The sequence below is a fragment of the Camelus ferus genome, chromosome 10 (genome assembly GCF_009834535.1).
Source record: "Camelus ferus isolate YT-003-E chromosome 10, BCGSAC_Cfer_1.0, whole genome shotgun sequence".
Lineage (NCBI taxonomy): Eukaryota > Metazoa > Chordata > Mammalia > Artiodactyla > Camelidae > Camelus > Camelus ferus.
In genome coordinates this window covers 27,762,008-27,787,441 of record NC_045705.1, presented here as the reverse complement: position 1 = coordinate 27,787,441, position 25,434 = coordinate 27,762,008, and the positions used below count along the sequence as shown (strand labels likewise).

Sequence of the window (25,434 nt, the reverse complement as noted above, 5' to 3'; positions counted from 1 at the left end):
TACCTTGGAGTTAACTCCTGCTAAATAAGGACAAAAAATATATGATATATGAGGCAGTCTAACATGACTTACTCACTCACTCATTCATTTATCCATTCAACAGTTTCCTCTGAACCCCTAGTCTGTACCTGGAGCTAGAGGTACATCAGGACCTTTGGCAACTGTTAATCTGTTCTCCCTATAGTTTCTCCTTTTCTGTATGCCATGTACATGGAATTACATAGTGTATAGCTTTTTGAATCTGACTTGCTTGCATTGAACATAATGCACTTGAAATGCATCCATATTGTTGCATAAATCAGTAGTCTATTACTCTTGATCCCTGAATGGTAGGTATTTCTTCGTTTATTCACCTGTTGGAGGACAGTGGGATGTTCCAGCTCTTGGAGATTATGAGTAAAGCTGGAATTGAAACTCACATGTAGGTTTGTGTGTGCATAAAATTTTTCTTTTCTCTTGGGACAATAATTCAGCAGTCATTTTCCTGCTGTAGATGGACTGAGTTCTGGCTATGTTCCAGGATTATTCTAAAAGTTTTCCATGGGATGAAACTCAGTTAAGCCTCACACCAACCCAATAGTGTAGGAGCTGTTGTTATTCCAACTTTAAGAATGGGTAAACCAAGACCGAGGTTAAGTAACTTGCCCAAGATGATAGCTGGGAAGTGAGGGAGTTGAGATCTGAGCCCAAGCAGTCTAGTTCTGGAGCCAGCCCTCCCAAATACCATGCTGTATACATCCGTATCTCATTTAATCCCCCCAACTACAAAATGAGGTACATGATATTATCCCCATCTTACAGATGAGAGAACCAACGCTCATGGGTGGAGTAACTGGTTCATAATCACACAGTACGTGGTGGAGTTCAGATTCAAACCAAGCTCAGATTTGCCTAAATTAGTGCTCTGCACTGCTCTACTATACTTTGTCCACATATAAATTATTTCTAGTTAAGCACTTCATTCTTAATTGTTCTCTATTCGCTTTCAGGTGTGTCGTTCTTGTCTCTCCCACATGTGTTCACTCATATGTCACACGTCTGTGTCTCCAGCACTGAATGCAGTACCCAGTATGTAGTAAATACTTAGTAAATGCTGGATGAATGACAGACAGTGCAATTGATGTGTTCCTCTTCTTCCTGCTGTTGCAGTTCTGGGGGCTTTCCACCCACATCTCACGGTTTTCTAGGAAACCAATCTGAGGGAAATGAAATATCTTGCTTCTCTGCAATGGAACTTGCAAAACACGCACACACATACATCCTTCTGCCTCGGGCTCCCTGCTCTCAATCTGGCTAATAGGCTGTGAGTGGAATCCCAGGCTACCTTTTACTGCCCAAGGGCCCTGCACCACGAGTTAGGGAGAAGGTGGGGCCAGCTCTGTGCTGATAATTCCCTTCTTAGATCCAGCTGCTCCACCCTGACGTCCAGGCCTGCTGTTGTCCCCCAAGCAGTGAATGAGCCAGCAGCAGAGGACCCTGGCTTCTAACTTCAGCTTTGGAGTCACCCTAATGGTCAGACATGCCCTCCCTGGATCTAATCCCCATGTTTTCCTTTTCTGTGGAGATGTGGACAGGAAAGCCCAGCTCTGCCTACAAACGTTTAATTCAGCACCTACTGGTGGCCAACACTGTGAATGAGACTTTAGATGTGGCTTCTGCCCTCGAAGAGAGACAAGACTGAGAGAACTGGAGGACACAGAGTCCACTCCCGAGTGCTGAAGACCCGGAAGCGGAGCTCTCTGTTGGAGTCGCTGTCTGAGTCCACGGGGGAGGTGCAGCCTCTTCCAGGTGCACACACCTAGGTTTGGACACTCCAAGCAGAGTCCTCCATGGCTCAGCCCCCGCCGGGCTTTCCATGCTTTTCTTCTGCAACTCACTTTCCATTCCACAAACATGTATTGAGTATTTACTGTGCATCAGGCACCGTGCTGGCCACTGCAGGTGCTCCTATACTGGGGAAGGTGGGGAGCGATGAGGCTGGGGCCAAATCATGAAAGACATCATGAGCAGAGCCAAAGAGTTTGGGCTCTGTTCTGAGGGAAATGAAGAGCTACTCCCTAGCTTGCACTTGAAGCTACAATTTAGGGTTTCCCACAAGTGCCAAACTTCCGCATTTCCCTGTGTGGGATCGTGCTGCAGCCACTACCCTAATGCCAACTCCTCCCACTTCTCCCCTTTTCTACACTTATTTAATTGCACCGGTTTTCTGAGGCATTGTCCGAGCGTCACAGGACGCCACATACCTATGGCACCTGTGATGACCCCTTTGGTGATGCTCATTCTGCGTGGAAATGAGCTGACTGTGTATCTTTTTTTTTTTTTTAATTGAAGTATAGTTGATTTAGAGTTTTGTATTAGTTTCTGGTGTACAGCAAAGTGAGTTTATATATATACATACACTTTTTCAGATTATTTTCCATTATATTTTATTACAAGATATTGAACATAGTTCCCTGTGCTTGTTGTTTATCTATTTTATACATAGTAGTTTGTATCTGTCAATCCCCGATTCCTAACTTATCCCTCTCCTCCTTCCCTTTGGCAACAGTAAGTTTGTTTCCTACGTCTGTGAGTCTGTTTCTGTTTTGTAAGTGAGTCCATTTGTATCATTTTTTCAGATTCCACATATGAGTGATATCATATAATATTTGTCTTTCTGTCTGACTTAGTATGATCATCTCTAGGTCCATCCATATTGCTGCAAATGGCATTATTTCATTCTTTTTTTGGCTGAGTATATTCCATTGTATATATAGACCACATCTTCTTTATCTAGTCATCTGTCGATAGACATTTAAGTTGCTTCCATTTCTTGGCTATTGTAAATAATGCTATGAAAGTTGGGGTGCACGTATCTTCCCGAGTTAGTTTTATTCAGATATATGCCCAGGAATGTGATTACTGGATCACATGGTAGCCCTATTTTTGTTTTCTAAGGAATCTCCATATTGTTTTCTGTAGCAGCTGCACCAATTTACATTCCTACCAACAGTGTAGGAGGATTCCCTTTTCTCCATACCCTCCCCAGCATTTATTTGTAGACTTTAGAGAGATAGCAATTCTGACCAGTGTAAGGTGGTACCTCATTGTAGCTTTGACTGGCATTTCTCTAATAATTAGCGATGTTGAGCACCTTTTCATGTGCCTGTTGGCCATCTGTATATTTTCCTTGTAGAAACATCTATTTAGGTCTTCTGCCCATTTTTTGATTGAGTTGTTTTTGTTGTTGCTGAGTTGTATGAGCTGTTTGTATATTTTGGAAATTAAGCACTTGTGGGTTGCATCATTTGCAAATATTTTCTCCAGGTCCAAAAGTTGTCTTTTCCTTTTGTTTATGATTTCCTTCACTGAGCAAAAGCTTTAAGTTTGATTAGATCCTACTTGTTTGTTTTTGCTTTTATTTCTATTGCCTTGGGAGACTGCCCTAAGAAAACATTGGTACTGTTTATGTCAGAGAATGTTTTATGTTCTCTTCTAGGAGCTTTATGGTGTCAGGTCTTACATTGAAGTCTTCAGGCCATTTTGAGTTTACTTTTTGTGTATAGTGTGAGGGAGTGTTCTAACTTCATTTACTTAGATGTGGCTGTCCAGCTTTCTCAGCACCATATGCTTAAGAGACTGTGTTTTCTCCATTGTGTATTCTTGCCTCCTTTGTCAAAGACTAACTGACCATAGGTGTGGGGGCTTATTTCTGGGCTCTCTATTCTGTTTCATGGATCCATATGTCTGTTTTTGTGCCAGTACCACGCTGTTTTGATTACGGTAGCTCTGTAGTATTGTCTAAGGTCTGGGAGGGTTAGGCCTCTCCAGCTTTGTTCTTTTTCCTCAGGATGGCTTTGACAATTCTGTGTCTGCTGACCATGTATCTTGTCTCCAGAGGCTCAGCTGTATGTCCAATAAAGGTCTATATCCCCTGCTCTTACAATTTGTGGGCCTGGAAGTAAACAGTTACTTGATTAAAAAAAAAAAAGTCACTGAACTATTGAATTAATAATGGTGGACAGACCCAGCAATACCTTAGAGAAGCTACAGCAGCATCAGGGAGAAGATACTGGAAATTGAAAGGGAGAGGGAAGACTAAATCAGGGACAGCTCCAGAGGTCATGTGAAGCTGTTCTCACTTAACCTACAGAGATACTATCTGGCCTCTCTGCCCCGCCTGAGCCACCCATTGCTCCTGATCCATGTGAAGCACTTTGAACAGGGACAGGCACACACTATGCAATGAACAGATGTTAGCTCTTCGTATTAGCATGGGTCTTCAATCCTGCCACCAGATTTTTCCCAATTCTAGAAATAAATTAAGAGTTTTATTCCATTTCTGGACCCTGATGCAAAAGCCTGACTGCTTAAGAAAGTGAGTCCTAGCCTGGAAAGTGAGGAATTTGTCCTATGAAAGCATTTAATACAAATACCTGAGAAAAATTTTATCTGTTTTTTGCTTTGGTAGATTTCTTGTCTTCCAATACACTAACGCTCTCTTCAGCTGTGTCCAGTCTAACCTATCCACTGAGATCTTTATTTCAGTAATATTTTTCACTTGTAGGATTCCTATGTGTTTTTTTTTCACCATATCTACCTGCCCATGTTTCATAATTTTTCTGATATACGGGTGCTAGTCTTTTAACTACGTGAACACTTTCAGCATTCTTACTTTTCAAATTGCTCTACTGCTTCTTGGACATCAGGCGTGAATTCTCCTGTTGTTGGGCATGTAAACCGTCTGACCTCATAACATTGGAATTTCCCAGTTCTCAGTCTTTAAATCTGTACTCTTGTCTATATTCTCTCACATCCCTAATGATCTCATCCAGTCACATGGTTTCAGATACTATTCCCACACCTGTGACCTCCAAATTTAAATCTCCAGCATTCATATCCTCTGATAATCCTAATTTATACAACTGTCTACATGGTATCGTCACATGGTCTACATAAAACTGAATTCCTTATCTTCCCCCAAAATTCTTGTCTAACTTTGGTCTTCCCAACTAAGTTAATAGCAACTCTCTCCTTCTAATTACTCAGGTCAAAAAATCCTAGAGTAATCTTGACTCCTGTTAAAATAGGTCAGATAATGTTACTGCTCTCCTTAAAACTAGTGACTTGCAATGACAGATAGAGCCCTACAAAAAACAAACAAAAACCAAAAAAAAAAAAAAAAAAACACTACACAATCTGGCTCACCTCTTCGGCTTCATCTCCTATTACTCTCCTGTTTTGAAACTTTCAGTATGCTCCTGCCTCAGGGCATCTACTTTTGCTGTTCCATAATGTGTAAATGGAATTATATAGTATATAGCCTTTGGAGTCTGACTTCTTTCACTAAATAATGTGAGGGAAAAGAAAAAACTTATACAAAGAACAGATCAACAGTTGCCAAGGGTTAAGGGTGATGTTTGACTAGAAAGGGGCAGAGTGAAGGAGTCTTTTCGGGGTGATGAACGTTTTGTGTCTTGTTTGTTGTGGTGGCTGCATGACTCTCTGCATTTGTCAAAACTCAAAGAACTACACCAAAGTGAATTTCACTGTATGTAAATTAAAAAAAAGAAGTTTCAGGAAAAACTAAATGCCACCTTTTGGAGAGGTGGGGAAACAGGGAAGACACTCAGACACACACGTTAATTCATAAGGATCCTCCGAGTGAAAAGAGGTCACTTTATCCAGCAGTCAGTCAATGAACTCACAATTCTCATTCAAAATTGATTTCTTAAAATACATCTGATAAAACTTTGAAATTAGCTGGACTCATGCTGTGTAAAAGATGGAGTGCTCACAGGTATCTCTGCTCACCTGCTTCTAAAAAAAGTCACACAGTCTGTGAGAGAACCAAATGCTCCAGGTTCAGCGACCCAGGGTTAGATCTGACCGGTGTCTGACAAGGTTCTAGCAAAGTCTACTAGAAACTGTGTTCGGTGGAGTTCTGTCCCAAATGGAACGCTCAATTTTCACTGGTACGGCTCTCACCAAGGTTCTCCCCAGAGTTTACTTGGATGAAGTTTAGGGTCGGTGCTCACCTGAGGGGACACGACTCTGTGGCTTGGATTATTCTTCCTTTTCCAGGAAGGTCAATTATCAACTCTGAACATCTGCTGACTGTGCAGCTTTCCTAGTCAAATGCATCATGCTAATAACTTCACCAACCATAAAACCCAGTGATGGATTGTTTCCTCCCTCACCTTGCTGCTGTGGGAAGAAAGAAAGTAAAAAGACAACTAGGACTTGAGAAGACCTGACCCAGGATTACAGCTAGGTTTCAGAGCTGTCCAGATGAGCCTGCTTCTAAAGAAGAACCACACCACAGACCTATTTTGTTCATAAACAACTTTTATTTTTGTCCTCATTATGTGCCCTTGAAGATTCCCAAATGTCTGGAGTTTCTGACTCTCCTGGGACCAGAGGTATAAGCATTGTACGGAAACACTCAACCTTGGCTCATCACTCTCCTGAAGGGCTCCGTCTGGAGGCCTCAGAGAGAGGGAGCTGACACTCACGCCTTATTTCAAGATGGGTAACACAGTGAACAAAGAATTAGTAAAACATAGACTCAGTCTGTAGAGGGCTTCAAATATACATATTCTATATATATAAACCTGTTATATAGGATTTCCACTTATTGGTTTCCTTGTAATTTGTAATTAAAGTACAAATGATATAGATGTTGTACACTGCTGATTTCCCCTGCTCAGCCCCCCTCCCTCCCCAACATAAATAACATCACAAAGGTCAGGTGATCCTAAGAGTTTCTGATGTTGTAAATATTTTGTTTTTAAAATTTCCCTTCCTCCCCTGCAAACTACCTCTGAGTTGTGACACAGCAGCACGGAACGGACGAGACTGGGGGCAGCGTGGGGGTTGAGAGGAGAGAGCGCAGAACATGGCTTCTCACTGACTGGCACCAGGTGGGCTTCTGCATTTCCACTGACAACAGAGGCTACAACAGGAAGCAGAGAATGTGCAATGCGGCTTCGTCCTCCACCCAAGAGGAGGAGGCTGGCTGGACCACTGAGAAAAGCCCTAAAGGCATCGAGGTTTTGGAGACAGAGCACAGCTCCAGAAATGTCTTGGCTCAGTATTTACACAATATCTTTAAGCTGCATTTTCCTTTTAAGAAATTTGTGTTTCTGAGGTTGGCTGGGGGAAAGAAGGAACTTAAAAACAAAAACAAACCAATTCCCATGTATGTAAAAGTCCTGCTATATGTCTTATTTGGTTGTTTAAGCACACATCATTAAAGGTAGATACTGACAATGATTGGTTTCTTTTCTGATTCCTGTTTTGAAGAGATGAGAAGAGAGAGAGACAGGAGAAAAGGGAGGTGAGCTAAGGAGAGCGCCGCCCCTTCTTCAGCATTAAGTGACACTGGATGGTCTGGATCCTGTTCTTGGCCGGGACAAACTCGGGCTGCAGCTTCAGTGTAGACTCGTACCACACCAGTGCTTTTTCAAACTCTTCCTGTGAGGGGCCAAGGGACAAACGTGAGAGGGCTACCACCACCAGACTAAATATACATGGTGACTTCTTTCTTCTTGAAGAGCACATCTGTGGGCGTGACAATCCGGAGGTATTTTCTCAGTGGATCTAACTCTCTGAGGAAAACTCTGGGGTCTGGAGGAAACAACCAGCTCCATCCCCAAGGTCCAGAATCACAAGGAAAACTGTGGCAGAGCCTAAGAGCCGGGGGAAAGGGGAGGTCAACTCTACAGAGGTTCGGCCCAATGACAGGAGTCATCGTGGTAGTGACGGTAGGAAACCGGCATAACTGAGTGCCTGCTGCGCGCCAGGCCCAGAGCTCGGTGCTTTATGAAACCCTTTCACTGAATCCTTGCAGAGACCTCTAGAACTATGCCTGAAAGATCATTAGGCATCTGCCTGAATTTTCTACTGTAACTGGAAAGACGGAAGTAAAGTCAGGTATTTCAATTAGAATCATACATTTTGAAACAGTTCCTTATGCTCCCTAACACTTGGAAATGTGAACACGGTTTGGAAATGATCCCGGCCATTCTGAAGGCGTTAATCTTTCCTTAGACTAGTACTCCTGACGAAGAGCCTGAACCAGCTGGCTAAACACGCCCTCCAGCCAAGTGAGAGCAGAATTCCTCATTCACAGCATCAAATTCACTTACTGGGGACGAAAATAGAGTCTTCAGTTTTAAGAAGCAGAGGGGGAAATCTGCACATTCAGCAATACCTACCTGGCCAAATTATATTTCCTGCCTTTGAAGTCAGGGATGACACACAAAACTTAGAGCCTGAAGCTGCTCACTGTATTAACCTTCATGGAGAGCAGCTTGGGAACAGCCCCATGCGGGACAGCAAGCTTTCGATGGAAGTGGATGGCAAAATTCTCATGTTAAATTCGGCTATGACAGTTTCTGGGCAACCCCTGGGATTTTCAGTTCTGAAATCGGTCCTCATTCTGACCAGAGTACAGGGTTCTGGATGACAGCTTTGCCATTTCGTCTGTAAATGGTATCCCATGAAACTAGTGGCATTCCACCATTCGCTGAACATTTGGTGAGCACCTACTATGTGCCAAATACTGTCAAGTGCTAGGAACAGGGAGATGAAGGGGAGCCTCTTAAGGAGCTCCTGGTCTAGGGGCAGAGACAAACACTTAAAGGTTATAAACCCGGGTGAAAACACAACAAGAGACATACGCACAGGGCATCGTGAGTGCGACCACTGGGACCCAGCCCAACGTGGAGGTAACAGCACATGAGTGTGTGTCTCCACATGGAGAGTTAGGTAAGGTTTTCTGGAACAGGCGATGTCTCCAGAAAACTGTGGGTAAATCTCACTCTACTGTTAATGTTAGACTCACAGTGAGGACCCACGTAGCTGCAAACACTTGGATGAATTCCCTGTATTATTTTTAAAAACTCAAACCCCTTACCTTTTAAGATATACCTTTCGTGGAGAGCTAACACTTTCAGACACAAAACTTACAGGAAACTGGAGGACACTGACATAGTCAAAGAAGTTTGAGATCAAAGAAGATGTGCCCCTGAGAGAAAGCGGCAGAGTTGGTCTGCTCCGCTCACGCCAACCTCACCATTGCCACGTAGACGTTGCCCAGCGTGAAGTGATTCACGGCAAAGTGAGGCGCGATCTCCACGGCCATGGTGGCCACGATGACGGCGTCGTTCCAGAGCTTGGCGTTGTGCAGGATGTTGGCCAGGCTGATCAGGGGCACGTCCTGGGAGAGGAAGGAGAATGCAAGAAGTTAGAATATTGGTTTTTAAGCTTTCCTTCTTGGCTGTTGTGATGGTAAGTAATGTGGTCAGTTTCCTGGTAAATGGCAGAGTCGTGCATCTCAGCGTGGGAGGCAGCGGTTTGCTACGTGTCTGTGACAGGGAAGGAGCTCGCACCAGCGTACCAACACGGTGTTTCTTTCACTGAGAGTCTTGCCTCAAAAAACAAAGCAAAAATGTCAGTTGGGTAAACAATCTGCTGGGTGAGGTTGCTGGTTTCCATCCTGGTGCAAGCTCTGAGTCTCACTGCAGATGTGTAAGGAATAGTTTGTGGCCGACATTGTCCACAGACCACACAGTGAGACGTGCTGTCAGAGCCAAGGTGTCCTCTGCAAGGACGGCCGCACCACCTGAAGCAGGGGCTGGCAAGCTTTGGCTCACAGGCCGCATCCAGCCTGCTGCCTGTTTCTGAAACTTGAACACCGCTTCCATTCCCTTGGGCACTTCTGTTGCTGTCTTCACGCCACCGTGGCAGGAGTGAGTGGCCGCAAAGGAGGCTGGCTGGCCTCAGAGCCTGTATTTGTACTCTCCGGCCCTTTACAGAGAAAGTTCCCTGACCCCGATCTAGAGTCTTGGCCCTTCCCTATCGCCTAGCAGCAGAGAGCACAGACTGATAGGTTGAACAAGCAGCAATATTATTATCACAAATATTTATTAATATCACAAATATTACAAATACGTATTCCCTTTACTGTGTTACCTGAGCAACCACTATCTGTACCACACTGTTCTGCATCCCTGGGTTCTTCTGTAGAAGATGCTGAGAAAACAGAAAAAGAGAACCACCTCTGTCCCTACCAGACACCCACGTAGTAGTGCGTGTCATATATGAGGTCACAGAGGTTTAATACCTTGCCTGAGATCACAAAGCCGGTGAGAGGGAGAGCTGCGTTTAGAGCTCGGCAACGCCTGACAGGAAAGCCCTACCCCTTCCACCAGCCCAAACACCGCCCTTGTGAACAAGAGGACACGGTCTTGTCTTTAGGGAGTATGAGATCTGGAGATTAATGCAGAACTCAGCACGTGTGGATACAAATGTGCTGTTAAAAATTTTTACATTCTCCGTCATCCTAACAATGGCTTTTTGAAAAGACTGATGCTACACAGGGTATTCTGGGTGTTTTTGTTTTTGTGGAAAAGATGAAGTCAGATAAAGACCAGGAACTGGCTGATATATATGAAGAACTGGAAATTTGCTTCTGTTTCTGTGTCTGGAAGCAAGTGCCAGACCGGGCACCACAGGCCCCCAGGCCCCGGGGAATAAGCCACACCCAGAAGGACTCGAGGCTGACGGCCCACCTACGCCAGCGTATTTAGTGTGTGTTGGATGGCTCTGAATACAGCAGAAAGGGCACTCAATGATACAATGTCTTACAGTGATCCTGAGGCCCCTCCCTGATGCTCCTCCCACCTTACTGAGGTAGGGAGGGCACCACAGTGGGTATAATTCACGGGCTTGTGGGGGCGAAAACGGGTCACACTTTTTTTGCCCCATCTTAGCCTTCTGCCACTCTCTTACTGGCTGGGTGTGAGGAAGTCCAGTCGAAACCTCAGAATAACCCACTGGACAAGGGAAAGGACCAAGGGATGGAAATTCACACCTCTGGGCCCCACTCACCTTCATCTGGTGTGGAGCGTAGTGGAGGGCCTGGCGTAGGCAGTCAATTGCCTTCTTTCCTTGGCCTTTCACTCTCCAGTAGAGGGCTGCCATGCTGGAAAGGACCCAGGATGTCTGGTTCTAGAAAAGAATGGTCAGCTAAGGCTGGTGTCTCTTAAATAACATACTGATTTACCACCAAGATTAAGAGCAGTAACACAAATGAATGACCGTTTAACTGAGTATCTAGCTGGGGCTGGCAGTCTGCTACACACCTCATGTTCATCCTCTCGTTAATCCTAACAGCAATCCTACAAGCTAGATGCTACCATTACAGCCTTTTTATAGATAAGAAAATTGATCCAGAGAGGCTAAATATTGTGCTCAAATCCACTCAGATTACTAAACAGCAGAACTTTATTTCATGCCCATATTCTTTTGCATTTAAATTTACTTAGCTTTTTGAAAATGTAACTTAGTCATGTTTCAAAAACCAGAAATCATACAAAGTTATAAAGTAAAAAGTCTCCCTAATATCTGTGTCTGTTGTATACAAGTAAACACTAATTTTTAGTTTCTTATGTAACCTAGGATTTCTTTATGATTTATACAAGCAAATATGAATACAGACTTCTCTCTCACCCCTATTTTATGAGGTAGCCTACAATATAAGAGGTAACATTCATCTGCCCTTTGCTTTTTCCTCTAAACACACACCTTGGAGATCTTTCTACATCAGTGTATGGAAAACCTGTTCATGCTTTTGTTATCAGCTGCATAGTATTCCATTGTTTGGATGTACCATTATTTACTTAACTAGATCCTTATTAATGAATATTCCTCTCTTCCCCAATTTTTCGCTGTTAAAACAATGCTGCAAATATGATCCTGTATAGGTGTGATGTTGTACTTGTGAAAGCATATTTGTAGGATACATTTCCAGATGTGGACATGCTATGTCAAGGGGATACACACATTATTTTGACAGATATCACACTGCCCTCCACAGGATTATAACAATTTAATCTCCCACCAGAAATATACACAAGTCCCTGCTTCCTTACGGCCTCACCAAGGAGTCTGTTATTAAACTCCTGGGTTTTCGATAGGTGAAAATGTGGTTTAAATCTGCATTTCCCTTCTTATGAGTAAAGCTGACCAACGTTCCCTGTTTGACAGCCTCTTTTATTTCTTTTCTATTAAGTACCTGTTCTTATATTGTTAGTTCTTCTATGAGGTCTGTATCTTATTTATATGAAAAAGCTTTTTATGTATTAGGGAGATTAGTCCCTTGCCTGTATATGCCCTATAGATACATTCCCCCAGGTTCTGAAGTTCACCTTTGGACTTACAGTGCTTTGTGTGATAGAAAGGTTTTGATTTCTACATTGTTCAGTTTATTCATCTATTTCTGATGGTTTCTGGGTTTTCAGTTGTAACAGTTAGGAAGGTCTTGCTTATTCCAAGGTTATCAAGAATTTTTACCATGTTTCTTCCCCCCAGAACTTTTGTAGTTTCATTTTTTCATGTTTAAATTTTTGATTCACTTAAATTTTAACTTGGTATAAAGTAAAAGATATGGCTCCAATTTAATTTTTTTCCAGATGGCTACTAAGTTATTCCAATAATATTTAATGAATAATTCATCTCTTCACCCACTGTGATGCTATCTTTACCATATATAAAATCTCAGAACCTAATTCAGGTCTAATGTTGACTCTCCCTAACTATCTCATTGGCCCCTTTTGATGGACGATCTCTAACTCCCAATCATCACAGATGAGGCACTCAGAAAACTTACCCTGCTTCCTATCTTATTTTTTTCTTCCAATCTCATTTTCTGGTAAATTTATCATTTTTCATTGTCAGGGCATATAGTATTTATATTTTGTTCTCTCACCCTATTTCCCATCTTTGTTTTTGTGTTGGTTCTACAGTTAAATATATCCCATGATCACAGGCATCACTTCCAGGTGGCTTCCCCAGTCACCTCCTGGTTGACTGAAGTTCCTCTTCTAGTAGTTTTCTTATGAAGGGTTGATGGGAAAATTATTCTCAGATTGTCGTGAAAGGCTGAACTGTGTTCCTCAAGATTCACATGTTGATGTTTCAGTCTTTAGTATCTCAGAATGTAACTGTATTTAAAATCTTTAAAGAGGTGATTGAGTTAAAATGAGGCCATTATTGTGGGGGCCTAAGCTAACATAACTGGATTTATATTGAAGAATTTACAGAAAACGAAGAGACACATCGGGTTGTGTGTGCAGAGGGACGACCATGTGAAGAGGTGCCAAAAGGGAGGGCAGCTGCAAGCCAAGGGGAGAGGCCTCAGAGGAAACCAACACTGGCGGCACAGGCACCCTCAGTGTGCAGCCTCCAGGACTGTGAGAGAATGAATTTCAATGGTTTAAGCCACCTGGTCTGTAGCAGTTTGTCACAGCAGCCCTAGCAAACTAGTACAATCATATAATTTTAAAACTTCCTGTCTGCAGCCTTCATGCCTGAAGGACAGCTGGCTGGATATAAAACCACAGCTCCTTCTTTCCTTCCTTGAATAATGTGCTGGCATTGCTCCACTGCCTCTTGGTGTGAATGGGTGCAGCACAAAAATCTGAAGCCTGATGTGTTCTTCCTTTATTCACTTGACTCTTCTGAGTGGCCTCCCCAAAGGATTCCTTTTTAAACAAATAAAATTATCTTTCTTTAATGCCAACATTTGACACATACTGAAGAATATATATAGACACACACGTAAAATATGTAATCATATAAAATATAAATTTATGTTGTAAAGCATAAAATAATGAATATCCCAGAAATCACCACCTGTCCAAAGAATGAACTTGCATCTGCCTATATGTTCTCACACTCTGCCATCCTCTTGCCTTTTCTCCAGAGGCACACAGTATCCCAAGTGTTGTGTTTACTACTCCACTGCTCTTTTTAAACACTGTTCTATCACTTGCACACACATATATTTGCTCCAACAATATAATATTTCATTTACTTCTTCCTGTGCATTATAAAAATGGTATAATACTATACCAGCAGTCCTCTGGGCCTTGGGGTTTTTATTCAACACTCTGTTTCTAAGATTCATCCATGTTGCTGTGTGTAGCTTTAGTTCAATTTCCTTGCTTCACAGTTATATGTTCATTAAGTGAATATACTATAACGTATTTACCTATTTTCTGTAAATGGGGAGTTTGAGTAATTTCGTTTTTAAGTTTTCTGTTGCCAATAAATGTGTAGTTTTTCTAGTTCAGAGTAAATACCTAGGAGTGGAACTGCTGGGTCATAGGATGTGCAAATGCCCAACATAACAAAAGAATGTAAAATTGTTTCCTAAAGGTGTTAAGACAATTTATAATTCTGTGAGCAAATTTTAAAAGTGCCTCTTGCTCTGTATCCTTTCTAATTCTTGGTATCATCAGTAGGAATAAAACAGCATCTTACTGTAGTCTTAATTTGCATTTCCTGATTATTAGTGAGATTGAGAATTGTTTCGTGTGTTGACTGGTCATATATATATATATATATATATATATATATATATATACACACACACACACACACACACATATGTGTATATATATATATCTTTTTTCTGTGAATTGTCTGTTAATATCATTTATACATTTTTATATTTTACTATTTATCTTTCTCATCACTTTATTTATATGCTTGGCATGTTCATTGTTGCAGGTTAAATGTGTTACATGAATTTTCTCTCACTCTGGCTTCTCACTAATTTGAAAAATGCCTTTAATTTAAAAAAATTTAAACTTTAATGTAGTTGAGCTTATTAACATTCTTTCTTTTAAGCCTGTGCTTTTGTATCTTCTTCAAGAAACCTTTGTGTACTTCAAGGCCATAATGATCATCTGCCACATTTTACTTTAATTTTTAAAGTTTTGTGTTTGATACTTGAGTCCTTAATTCACACAGAATTCATGTTTTGGGTAAGATGTGAGGTGAGGATTGAACTAAGTAACTGCCTGGGCACAGCTTCCTGAACAGCGCCCTCTTCCCTGCTGACCCTCCACAGCTCTGTGTATGCTGGACTTTCGATTTAGTCCCCCTGGTTATTTCTGTTGATCCTTGAGCAAATGGCATAATGTCGTGTTTTGTAATTTTTCATAAAAGTATGGCAATTCTCACCACCTTTCTCTTCAAGAGTGTCACGTCTATTCTTTATCCTTCCATATAAATGTAAAGATCTGCTTTTTGAGTGCCGTTAAAAAACCTGTTGTTATTTTGATTATAATAGCATTGACTCTATAAATCAAATCAGAGAAAACTGACATGTTTATGGTGTGTGAACTCTTACCCATGAACATTACATATCTTCCTGTTTATTTAGGTCTTTTAAAATGTCTTTCAATAAAGTTTTATCACTTTCTGTACATAGGCCTTATGATTTTTGGTTAGATTTAATATTGGGAACTTTATTTTTTTAACAAACTTTTTTTAAATTATGCTTTCTAATATTTATGGCTGCTATATAGAAATGCAACTTATTTGTATTTATTGACTTAAAGGCAACCATCTTGATAAGAACATTGTTATTTCTAAAAATTTGTAGATTTTTTTTTAGGTTTCCTATGTAGATAATCACACCATTTCTGGTAACATTTTGTTTTTCTCTTCCTAAGGGATCAAATCAATAACCTAAGCTTCCATACTGAGAAATTTAAAATAGAATAGCAAATTAAATACCAAGCAAGTAGAAGACAGGAAGTAATAAAGGTAAGAGCAGACATCAGTGAAAGAGAAAACAGAAAAACAATACAGGAAAATAAATGGATCTAAAAACCCGTTCTTTGGGAAGATTAATAAAACTGATAAACTTTTAGTCAATCTGATCAGAAAAAAAAAGGAAGAGAAAAGATACAAACTACCAAGATCAGAATTGAGGAGGTATGTTACTACAAATCCTACAGATATTAACATAATGATAAGAGAATATGATGAACAACTTTATGGCAATAAATTCAATGACTTAAAGTGGACAAATTCCTTTAAGACACAACAACGGTTACTCGAGAAGAAAGATAATTGGAATACTCTCATTAAAGAAAGTGGGTTTGTAGTTAAAAATCTCTCACAAAGAAAACCCCTGGCCCAGGTGGCTTCACTAGTGCAATCTATCAAACACTTGAGGAAGATGTAATACCAATTCTCTACAAATTCTTCCAGAAAAGTAAGGTGGAGGAAACACTTCCAAACTCATTATACAATGGTCATTATTGTCCTGATACCAAAACTAGACAAAGTATCATAAGAAAATCAGACTAATACACTTCATAAATACAGATTCAGACATAGACTAATTGGTTTATCAATAGCGGAGAAAGATGTCTATGTTGGTTTGTCAATTTCATTTTTTTTTTTTGCTTTTTATATTTTGAGGTTATTTTACTGGGTATGTATCAAGTTAGAAGTGGTATATATTTCTGGTGAATTAAAGCTTTTATCATTGTGTGATCATTCTCTATGACCCTAATAATTTTTTCTGTTTTGAAATATATTTTTTTCAGGCAATTAATATGTCTACTTCCTTTTGATTAGTATATTCCTTTTTGGTTAGTACTTCCCCATTATTTTCAACATTTTTATTATGCTTTAGGCATGACTCATAAAAACATGTAGCTCTTTAAAAAATTTTCCAATTTGACATTACTGTGACCATTATATTACAGACTGTTTTTAAGATTATCTTATTTCTTGGTTTCTTTTTATCCTGATTCTTGAATGCTTTTTTCCTCCTTTTTTAGGCCATAAATTTCTTGGGTTGACTTTTTTTGGGGGCCTCCCCTTAATTATTTTATCCTCACAGGTTTGGATTTTCACATTCTTTTAAAAGTTATCCTTAAATTTTTACTCAATGTTTAACTTAACGTCCAAGCAATATATTAACTCACACCTCCTGAACACTAAAAGGGCCTCTAAACAACTTAACTCTGATCATCCCACTCTCAAATGTACATTCTATTTTGTTCAGTATTTCTTTTAGTCGTTTAGTCGTTTCTTTTAAAATCTTACAAATTGTTTTCTATAGACAATGTTTGTTTGAATTCGCGTACCTGTGTAATTTTATTTGCTTAGTAAATCTTCCTTTGTCTCGTAGACTCATTCTTTGGCTATCATAACAGAAAAGTTCCTTTAAGGTAGGGTTGTTGGTAGTAAACTTTTTCCAGTTCATTATCTCTGAGCATCTTCATTCTTCCCTTATTGTATGGTTCACAATTCTAGGGGGTCCGGTATCCTCTCAACACCGTGATCTGGCTGAGACAGTTGCTATGAGAATTAGGCTGTCATTTTAGTCATCATTCCTCTATAGGTGATCTGTCCTTTCTTTCTCCATGAAGGCAGAGATCTTTGTCTTAAATTTTTCTTCACCAGTTTATGTCAAGCACCTCAAAAGTATTTGGCACAAAGTAGGCCTTTGCTACACATTTGTTGAATACATGAATGAATGGCTGCTGTGATATTTCTTAAGCTATTTTCTCTCAGATGCAAATCCAAAATTCTGTAATCTGCTTTGTGATACTATGGCTGGAACTCTGCAAAGCACACTTCTTTGCTAGCCAGCTTCTTCGTTAGGTTCTGCAAATCTGTGTGCTAAGGGATTGGAAGGCAAGAGGGAGAGGCACTTTCTCTCCCAGTTTGCATGTTGCTCCTGTCAGCGTCATTCTGGCAACTACACTTTGCATGGGCAGCACTCCAGTCTCCAGCTTCTTCCAGCACTCCCAGACCCAGCAGCCAGCCCGTGCTCCCTCCTCAGATGCTGGAATGCTAGCTCAGCCAGAGCGCTCCCACAAACTCCTAGATTCTGAAAACCCTACCTCTTATTTCATCCTGGGGGGTGGGAGCCATTCCCTACAGTTAGCATCTCTGATTTACCTCATTGTTCCCTTTTTTCTTTGTCAGCCCTCCACCACAATGCACAGGCAAGCCTGGGAGATACTGCGGCTCAGTTCTGGACCACCACAATAAAATGAATGTTGAAATAAAGCGAGTCACACGAACTTTTCGGCTTCTCAGTACATATAAATTATGTTTACACTACACTGTAGTCTATTAAGTGTGCAACAGCATTATGTCTCAAAAAACAATGTACACATCTTAATTAAAAAATACTTTCTTGCTAAAAAACTGCTAACCATCATCTGAACCTTCAGCAAGTGGCAATAGTAACATCAAAGGTCATTGATTACAGATCATCAAAACAAATAGCAAGGAAAACGTTTGAATATTGCGAGAATTACCAAAATATGACACAGAGAGACAAACTGAGCAAATGCTATTGGAAAAATAGCACAGACTTGCTCAACAAAGGGCTGCCCTAAACCTTCAACTTGTAAAAAATGTAGCATCTGCGAAGTGCAATAAAACAAGGTCTGCCTGTAATCAGTTCTCTCAATTAAACTGCTCTTCTGAAATACCTAATGTCATTTCTGTTTTCCTGACAGTACCCTGACTGAAACAGATGCTTTTAAGATATCTGTCTCTGTTATAATGTATCTTGGCATGGATTTCTTTTTCTTTTTCCAGCTTGAGATACATGGTGCTTCCTGAATCTGCTGATTCGTTTATTTTCTCTGTAACATTCCAGGTACTTTTTTACACAAAGCTTGAGATTCACTATTTAACTGTGCCTAAATATATCTGACTCATCCACTGAGTATTTGACTTAATTACTTAAATAAATGTATTTTTAGTTTAAGATGCATTGATTTTTAAAAATCTACCTACTCATTTCTGATATGTCATTTCTTTGATCACCTTTGTGACTACATCTCTTAAGTGTTATTATAATGAAAAAGTTCAAGCATATATAAAAATAAATAAAACAGTAAAATGAACTCCCATGTGCTCATCACCTAGATTCAACGCTTATCAACAACTCATGGTCAACCCAATTTCATATAAACCCTCATCCATGCTAATCTGAAGCAAAGCCCAGACTTTATATAATTTTACCTGTAAGTTTTTCAGTGCTACCTCTAAAAGATAAAACTTCATGTTTAAAACATAAACTTAAAAAATCTGGCCTGGAATATTGAAAACTATTCTTTAATATCATCAAGTATTCATCTGATGTTCCTATTTCCCCCAACTGTCTTATAAAAGTTTGCTTTGCTTTTATAGTTTTAATCACAATCTAAAGTCCATACATTACAATTGGCTAATGTATTCCTTAACTTTCTTGATCTCCAGAATTCCCCTTCATCTAATTTAAAATTTCTACTTTTGTAGAAGAAATAGGATTATTTATCCTGTAGATGTGTACTGACTGGACTCTGCTTATTGCATCCTCATGGAACCATTTGACATGTTCCTTTGTCCTCTGTCCTCCTTTTCCATGGATTGTTGGAGGCTTAATTGGATTCAGATTTAACTTACTGGGGAGGAGTGGGGGTAAAACTATTTCATAGGTGGTAATGTAAACTTCCAACAGTACATACATTGTCTGAGTATCTCTGCTTTAGGCTGCTTCCATGTCTTGGCTATTGTAAATAGTGCTACCATGGACACTGAGGTGAATGTATCTTTTTGAATTACAAGTTTTCTCTAGATATATGCCCAGGAGCTGGATTGCTGGATCATATAGCAGTACTATTTTTAGTTTTTTAAGGAACCTCTATACTGTCTGCCACAGTGGCTGCACAAGTTTACATTCCCACTAACAGTTTGGAGGGTTCCTTTTTTTCCACACCCTCTCCTGCACTTATTTGTAGACTTTTTAATGATGGACATTCTGACTGGTGTGAGAATACCTCACTGTAGTTTTGATTTGCATTTCTCTATTAATTAGTAATGTTGAGCATCTTTTCATGTACCTGTTGGCCATCTGTATTTCTTTCTTGGAGAAATGTCTGTTTAGGTCTTCTGCCCGTTTTTTGATTGGGTTGCTTTTTTTTTTTGATATTAAGCTGCATAAGCTGTTTGTATATTTTGGAAATTAGTCTCTTGTTAGTTGCATCATTTGCAAATATTTTCTCCCATTCTGTAGGTTCTTTTTGTTTTGTTGATGGTATCCTTAGCTCTGCCAAAAAGCTTTTATGTTTAATTAGGCCCCATTTGTTTATTTTTAGTAGTGGAAATAAAAACAAAAGTAAACAAATGGGACGATACGCATTTTTAAAATGAGAATTTTGTCACAAATGTGGCATTAGATAAATATCAGTTATGTCAAGTTTGCTTATTAGCAAGATGTTCTACATCTTTACTTATTTCTTTGTCTTATTCTTACTTATGAGTTTTACTTAGTTCTATAACCTATGGAGAAGTATGTTAAAGTCTATTTGGACTGTGGATTCATTTATCACTCCTTTTAGATCAGTCAATGCTCGTCTGTATAATGTGAAACTATGCTATTGGTTACATATAGACTTACAATTTTTAATATTCTGGTGGTCTGACCACTTTATCATTATGAATTGTCTTTCTCTGTAGTAATGCTTCTTGCCTTAAATTCCACATTGTCTGATATTCGTATAGTTACACCAGCTTCCTTTTGAATAGTGTTTGCATGACATATTTTTCCATCTGTTTAATTTCGAACATTTTGTATCTTATATTAAGGTGTTACTTGTAAAGAGCACATAATTAGGTTCAGTATTTTAACCTAGTCTGGTAGTATTAGCTCTCTGACTGGGGTACCTAGTCCTTTTATATTTATTGTGATTACTGATACAGTGGGTTTATCACTATCACCTTACTATTTGCATTCTACTTCACCCACCTGTTTTACATTCTTTTGTTTTCTTTGCCTCTTTTACGAACTAATCAAATGTTTTTTTATTATTTCATTTTCCCTTAATTATACATTTAACCTGTTTAGTGATTAGCCTAAAAGTACAACATATCTTTGAATGATTACAGGCTAAAAATATAAATGATTAATTTTATTACTTTCCTGAAAAGTTAAAGCCTATCACTTTGTCCATGTGTATTCACGGGAAATTAACCTCATGTTAACTTTTCAGCTGTGTTCCCCTGGAAACTTAATAAAGGCAGAACGTCACCCATGTTAATGGGCAACATCGCTCATGGTAAAGACGATCTGACTAAACTGCAAGTGGACCAGGAGGACTGTGATGACCTGGTGGAAAGCCACAGCTCTGGGCTTTCCTGAGTGATGCTTCTTGATGTTTCTTGTCCTTTGCTGGAACTGTTGGACTCTGGGCCCATGGGACTGTTATAAGAGGCACTGGTTCTAACATGGAACTTGAGACTTCCAAGCCATGGTGGTTCCCGCACTCACCCATGTAGTCTTGGGGGGTTAGGGCAGAGAGCAGTCTCCAGGACTGCTGCCAGAGAGCTACAGGGACTCCTGGAAAAATACGAAAAGCCTCACTGCTGGCTTGCTGTATTTCCTGTTCCACATCCTCCTGAGTGAAGGCAAGACAAGTGCCCTACTGGGTTGTGCTAGTATGAAATATCTATCGAGCTGGCCTTGAAACCACAGGCACTGGGCATGCAGAGTGGTAGCAGCAATGGAACAGACTTTTACATCCTTGGTTCAATATGGCCAAGGCACTGTGATATAAAGGGAATGGAGAGGGAGATGCTGATGAGACTGAAGCCTCAGTGAGAACCAACTTTCCCAGAGTCTGGTGGCAAAAGCTTGACATTGTGTGACAGGGGAGAAATCTTCCTCTTGTAGGAATGGATGAACGCTGGAGACAAACTTATGACTGAGAGAAAAATGCCCCACTGTCCAAGACACGGAGTTGACTGGAAACCTAGTTGCAAATGGGCTGGCTGGCAAGAATGATATTGCCTTAGTGATGCATTTGAGCCAGACTAGGCATTGATACCTGACAGGGGGCGGGGAGGAGACAAGCATATGAGGGTGGGCCGAGAATGGTCCCTGGCTCATTCTGGAGGTACACACCAGATTTTGCTGTGCTTCCTACTCCCTTATTCTTCTGAGTGAAGCCCATGCCAAGTGAGGCTGATCACATGAGTGTGAAATGTCTACCTGGACCTAAGACCATCTACAGTGGTCACTTCAACTCCATAAAGGAGTTTTTGTATTGCTGTTGTCATGAACTGTAACCTCAGAAGACGTTACTGTTATTATTTTATATTACCATTTTCTATACGTACTCTAATATATTTATTTTTTCTGTTGCTCTTTGCTCTTTCCTGTATTTCTGAATTTCTACCTGGGATAGTTTTCCTTCTGAAAAAAAATCCCTTTAGTGATTTTAAATGCAAATCTATTGGTAATACACATCATTCATCTTTTGGTAGTCTAAAATCTTTATCTAACCTTCATTTTAAAAAAAGCAAGGTATAATTTAAATAGAGAGAAATGCTTAGAACTTAGGTACAACATTCAGTTTTAAATATAAGACACAGAAAATTTCCAGTACTTAAAGAAGTCCTTTCAAGTTGCTTCCCAGTCAACGTCTTCCTCCACAAAGTGATCACTGATCTGATTTCTATCACGATAGGTTAGTTTTGCCTGTTTTAGAATTTCATATAGTTGGGATTATACACTACACACTTTTTTGTGTCCAATGTCTGGTACTAGCATAATATTTTTGAGATTCCTCAATATGGATATTGGGTCTTTCTTGTAGAATAGTATTTACCGTATAAATATACCACTGCTTATCCATTCTTTTAATAAGTATTTTGTGGACATAAGACTTTCCTGTCTCTTTGATAAATACCTAGCAGTAAATTACTGGGTCATATATGTTAACTTTTTAATAGACTACCAGACTGTCCTCCAAAATGACTGCACTATTTTATACTCCCACTAGCAAGGTATCAGACTCTGGTTGCTCAGTATCATTCCAACATCTGTATTATCAATCTTTTTCATTTTAGCCCTTCTACTCTCACAATGCTTCTTGCTTCAAAGTTTTTTTAATGAGTATAGTTATATGTGCTTTCTTTTTTATTGTTTGCATGGTATATTATTTTCCTATCTTTGTACTTTCAACCCTTCTGTATCCTAATATTTGAAGTGTTTCTCTTTTAAGCAGCATATAGTTTAGTCAGATTTTAAAAAATCCATTCCATACAAAATGCTTAAATTATAAATCTTTTTGTAGCAACTACTGATATACTGTATTTACTATTTTACTATTTGTGTTCTATTTTTATGTGCCTTTACCTTTCTTGATTTTCTTTGGATTACTCAAATGTTTTACATTATTCCATTTTCTGTCTATTGAATTACATTCTAAAACCATTTTTAGTAGTGAGACTTAAAACATGTGTTCTTACTTATCACAGTCCATTGCAAATTATTTCTTTAACTACTTGGCCAATACCAATTACATCTTGTAACTTTTAAACTCCATTTATTTCCCTCCCATCATTTATGTTGTCACCATGAATTTCAGTTATACATAGAGTTGAAGCTCCTCAGGGCAGTACAGTTATTATTTTGTACAATAACTCGTCATTTATATTTCCTTTCCAGTGTTCTTCATTCCCTCTAGCATGCCCATATTTCTATCTGGGATTATTTTTCTGAAGAACTCCCTTTAATTTTTATTTCAGTGTAGGCCTATTTGTGCCAAATTCTCTGAATTTTTATTGGTTTGAACACATCTTTATTTCACCTTAATTTTTTAAGAATATTTTTGCTAACACAGAACTCCAGGCTTGTAGTTTTCTTCTTTAGTACTTTAACGATGTCATTCCATTGGCTTCTAGTTTCCATCATTTCCATTGAGAAGCTGCCAGTCTTATTGTTGCTCCTTTTGAGAGGGACTATGGTGGATTAAAGATGGGCCATAGTCTCTGTCACCAGCAGCAGGCAGAGGATATTTCCCCTGCCCTGGGACTTGCTCTGACAGACAGGAAGGGTGAAGTGGTGCTGCTCCAGTTCTGTCTGTGGACTCTAAGAGGCCTGGATGCTTCTGCTTTCACCTCTTGGAGCCCTGAGTCGCCAGGTAAAAGTGTGCAGCTTCTCTGATGGAGAGACTACTTGGAGAGAGAGGATACGCAGCTGTGCCAGCTACTGCAATTACTCCAGCCTTCTCTGGTGGCCAGCCCCAGCTGAGTCTCCACATGCCTGTAATTGCATGATGATTCCAAGCGAGACCAGAAGACAGTCCAGCTCAGACTGTAGAATCTTGAGCAAATAGTAGTTTTATTTTAAGCCAGTATATCTTGGCATGGTTTATTAGGCGAGAAAGATAACTGAAAACAGTATTTGATATTGAGAATGGAGTGTTGCCATAACAGAAATTTAAAGCATGTGACATTAGTTGGGGGAACAGGTTGAGGACATTTGCTGAAGGAGCAGCAACAATAATGGAGGCTGGAAGAGCACTCAGGAAACTGCTTTGGAGGCTGGAGAAGAGGCATCATTATCTATTGGCAAAACAAACAGCGAGGCTGTATCCTGGAATATAGGAAAACACCCAGCGAAGTTGTGGATCAGGCTATGAAGATTTCTAGGAAGAATGCTGAAAGTGATAAATGGTTTTTTAAAAAATCACCTATAATAAGGTATTAAAAGAGAGACGAACTAACCAAGGAAATGTACAGTTTTCAAGCAGAGTTTAGAGAAAATGCTTTCAACCCGGAACTTGCAGGGTTAGAAAATGGCACCTTCTCAGTTGCCAGCTTCTCTGGTTAGAACAAGGTTTTGACAAAAAATCAAATCCAGGGTGCCACCAGTAAAACTATGGCCTTAGTATCAAGATCAAATCAAAAGCACAGCAGTAAGACCCTTTGTTATTACCACCTCACAAAGATTTGAGTCTAGATTTTAGCCTCATAGACTCATTTAGACAAAAGGCATCCAAGAACCTTAAAGGTATTGTCCTGGACTTATGTTCAAAGTAGACAGAGGCCTTCTTGAAGAGATCTGTGGTGTGGCTTTTGTCTGATGGAATGGCTTATAATTTGAAAGTCCACAAAGTTTTTTTAAGAGGTTGTGGCAGAAACAGAGACAGGCAGCAGGCTGAGTAAGCTACTCAGCTGCAAATACAGGACATTTCTAAGGAAAAGGAAAGACAGCTCAGAGAAGAGTTGTGAACTGAGAAACAGATCAGGGAACCAATCCCAACAAACCAAAATAGGCCCTAATCAAGGAATATTTCCTACCCTAGAATTGAGGAAATTGGTGACACATGGCCAGATGCATTTTAGAATCACCATACAACAGTGATTGCTGTGTGCCTTCCACTTCATCTCTTTTAAACTGATGCAATTATTCTATCCCTACCATTCTGTCATGCTCATACTAGAAGCTGAGTTGATTCTTTTAATCACTATGTTTTATATTATATTACCTCTTCAATATCATACAATAATAAAGTGGAGAGATTCTTAACCATAAAGTAATTAAATTAAAAAATTTTAAACTTCTTCTTTATACAAATATCACATAGTGGTAGATGAATAGTCTTAGAGACTCAATTATATTTTCTGTAGGCTACATAAAAATATACTTTTGCAAATATTTCGTTTCATGATTTCAAAGACAAAAGATATTTCAAGGTATTCCCATCCAACATCCAAAATACCAAATATTCTTTTTCTTCCCCCTTACAAGGCACTGGGGATTGAACCCAGGACCTCGTGCACGCCAAG

At 39.7% G+C, this 25,434-nt stretch overlaps 1 protein-coding gene across 6 annotated transcripts in view; it reads right to left on the bottom strand.

Moving 5' to 3' along the window:
* Window positions 1-6,309: 6,309 nt before the first annotated feature.
* TTC17 (tetratricopeptide repeat domain 17) overlaps window positions 6,310-25,434 on the bottom strand; it is a 102,229-nt gene continuing 83,104 nt past the window's right edge. For 3 of the 6 annotated variants that reach the window (XM_032488485.1, XM_032488486.1, XM_032488488.1), the window contains 3 exons: window positions 10,876-10,995; window positions 9,059-9,202; window positions 6,310-7,455 (listed from right to left, as the gene is read on the bottom strand). In XM_032488485.1, the coding sequence (XP_032344376.1) occupies window positions 7,324-7,455; window positions 9,059-9,202; window positions 10,876-10,995 (396 nt within the window). In that variant the 3' untranslated portion in view covers window positions 6,310-7,323. The other 3 variants (XM_032488487.1, XM_032488489.1, XM_032488490.1) reach the window with 3 other exon arrangements.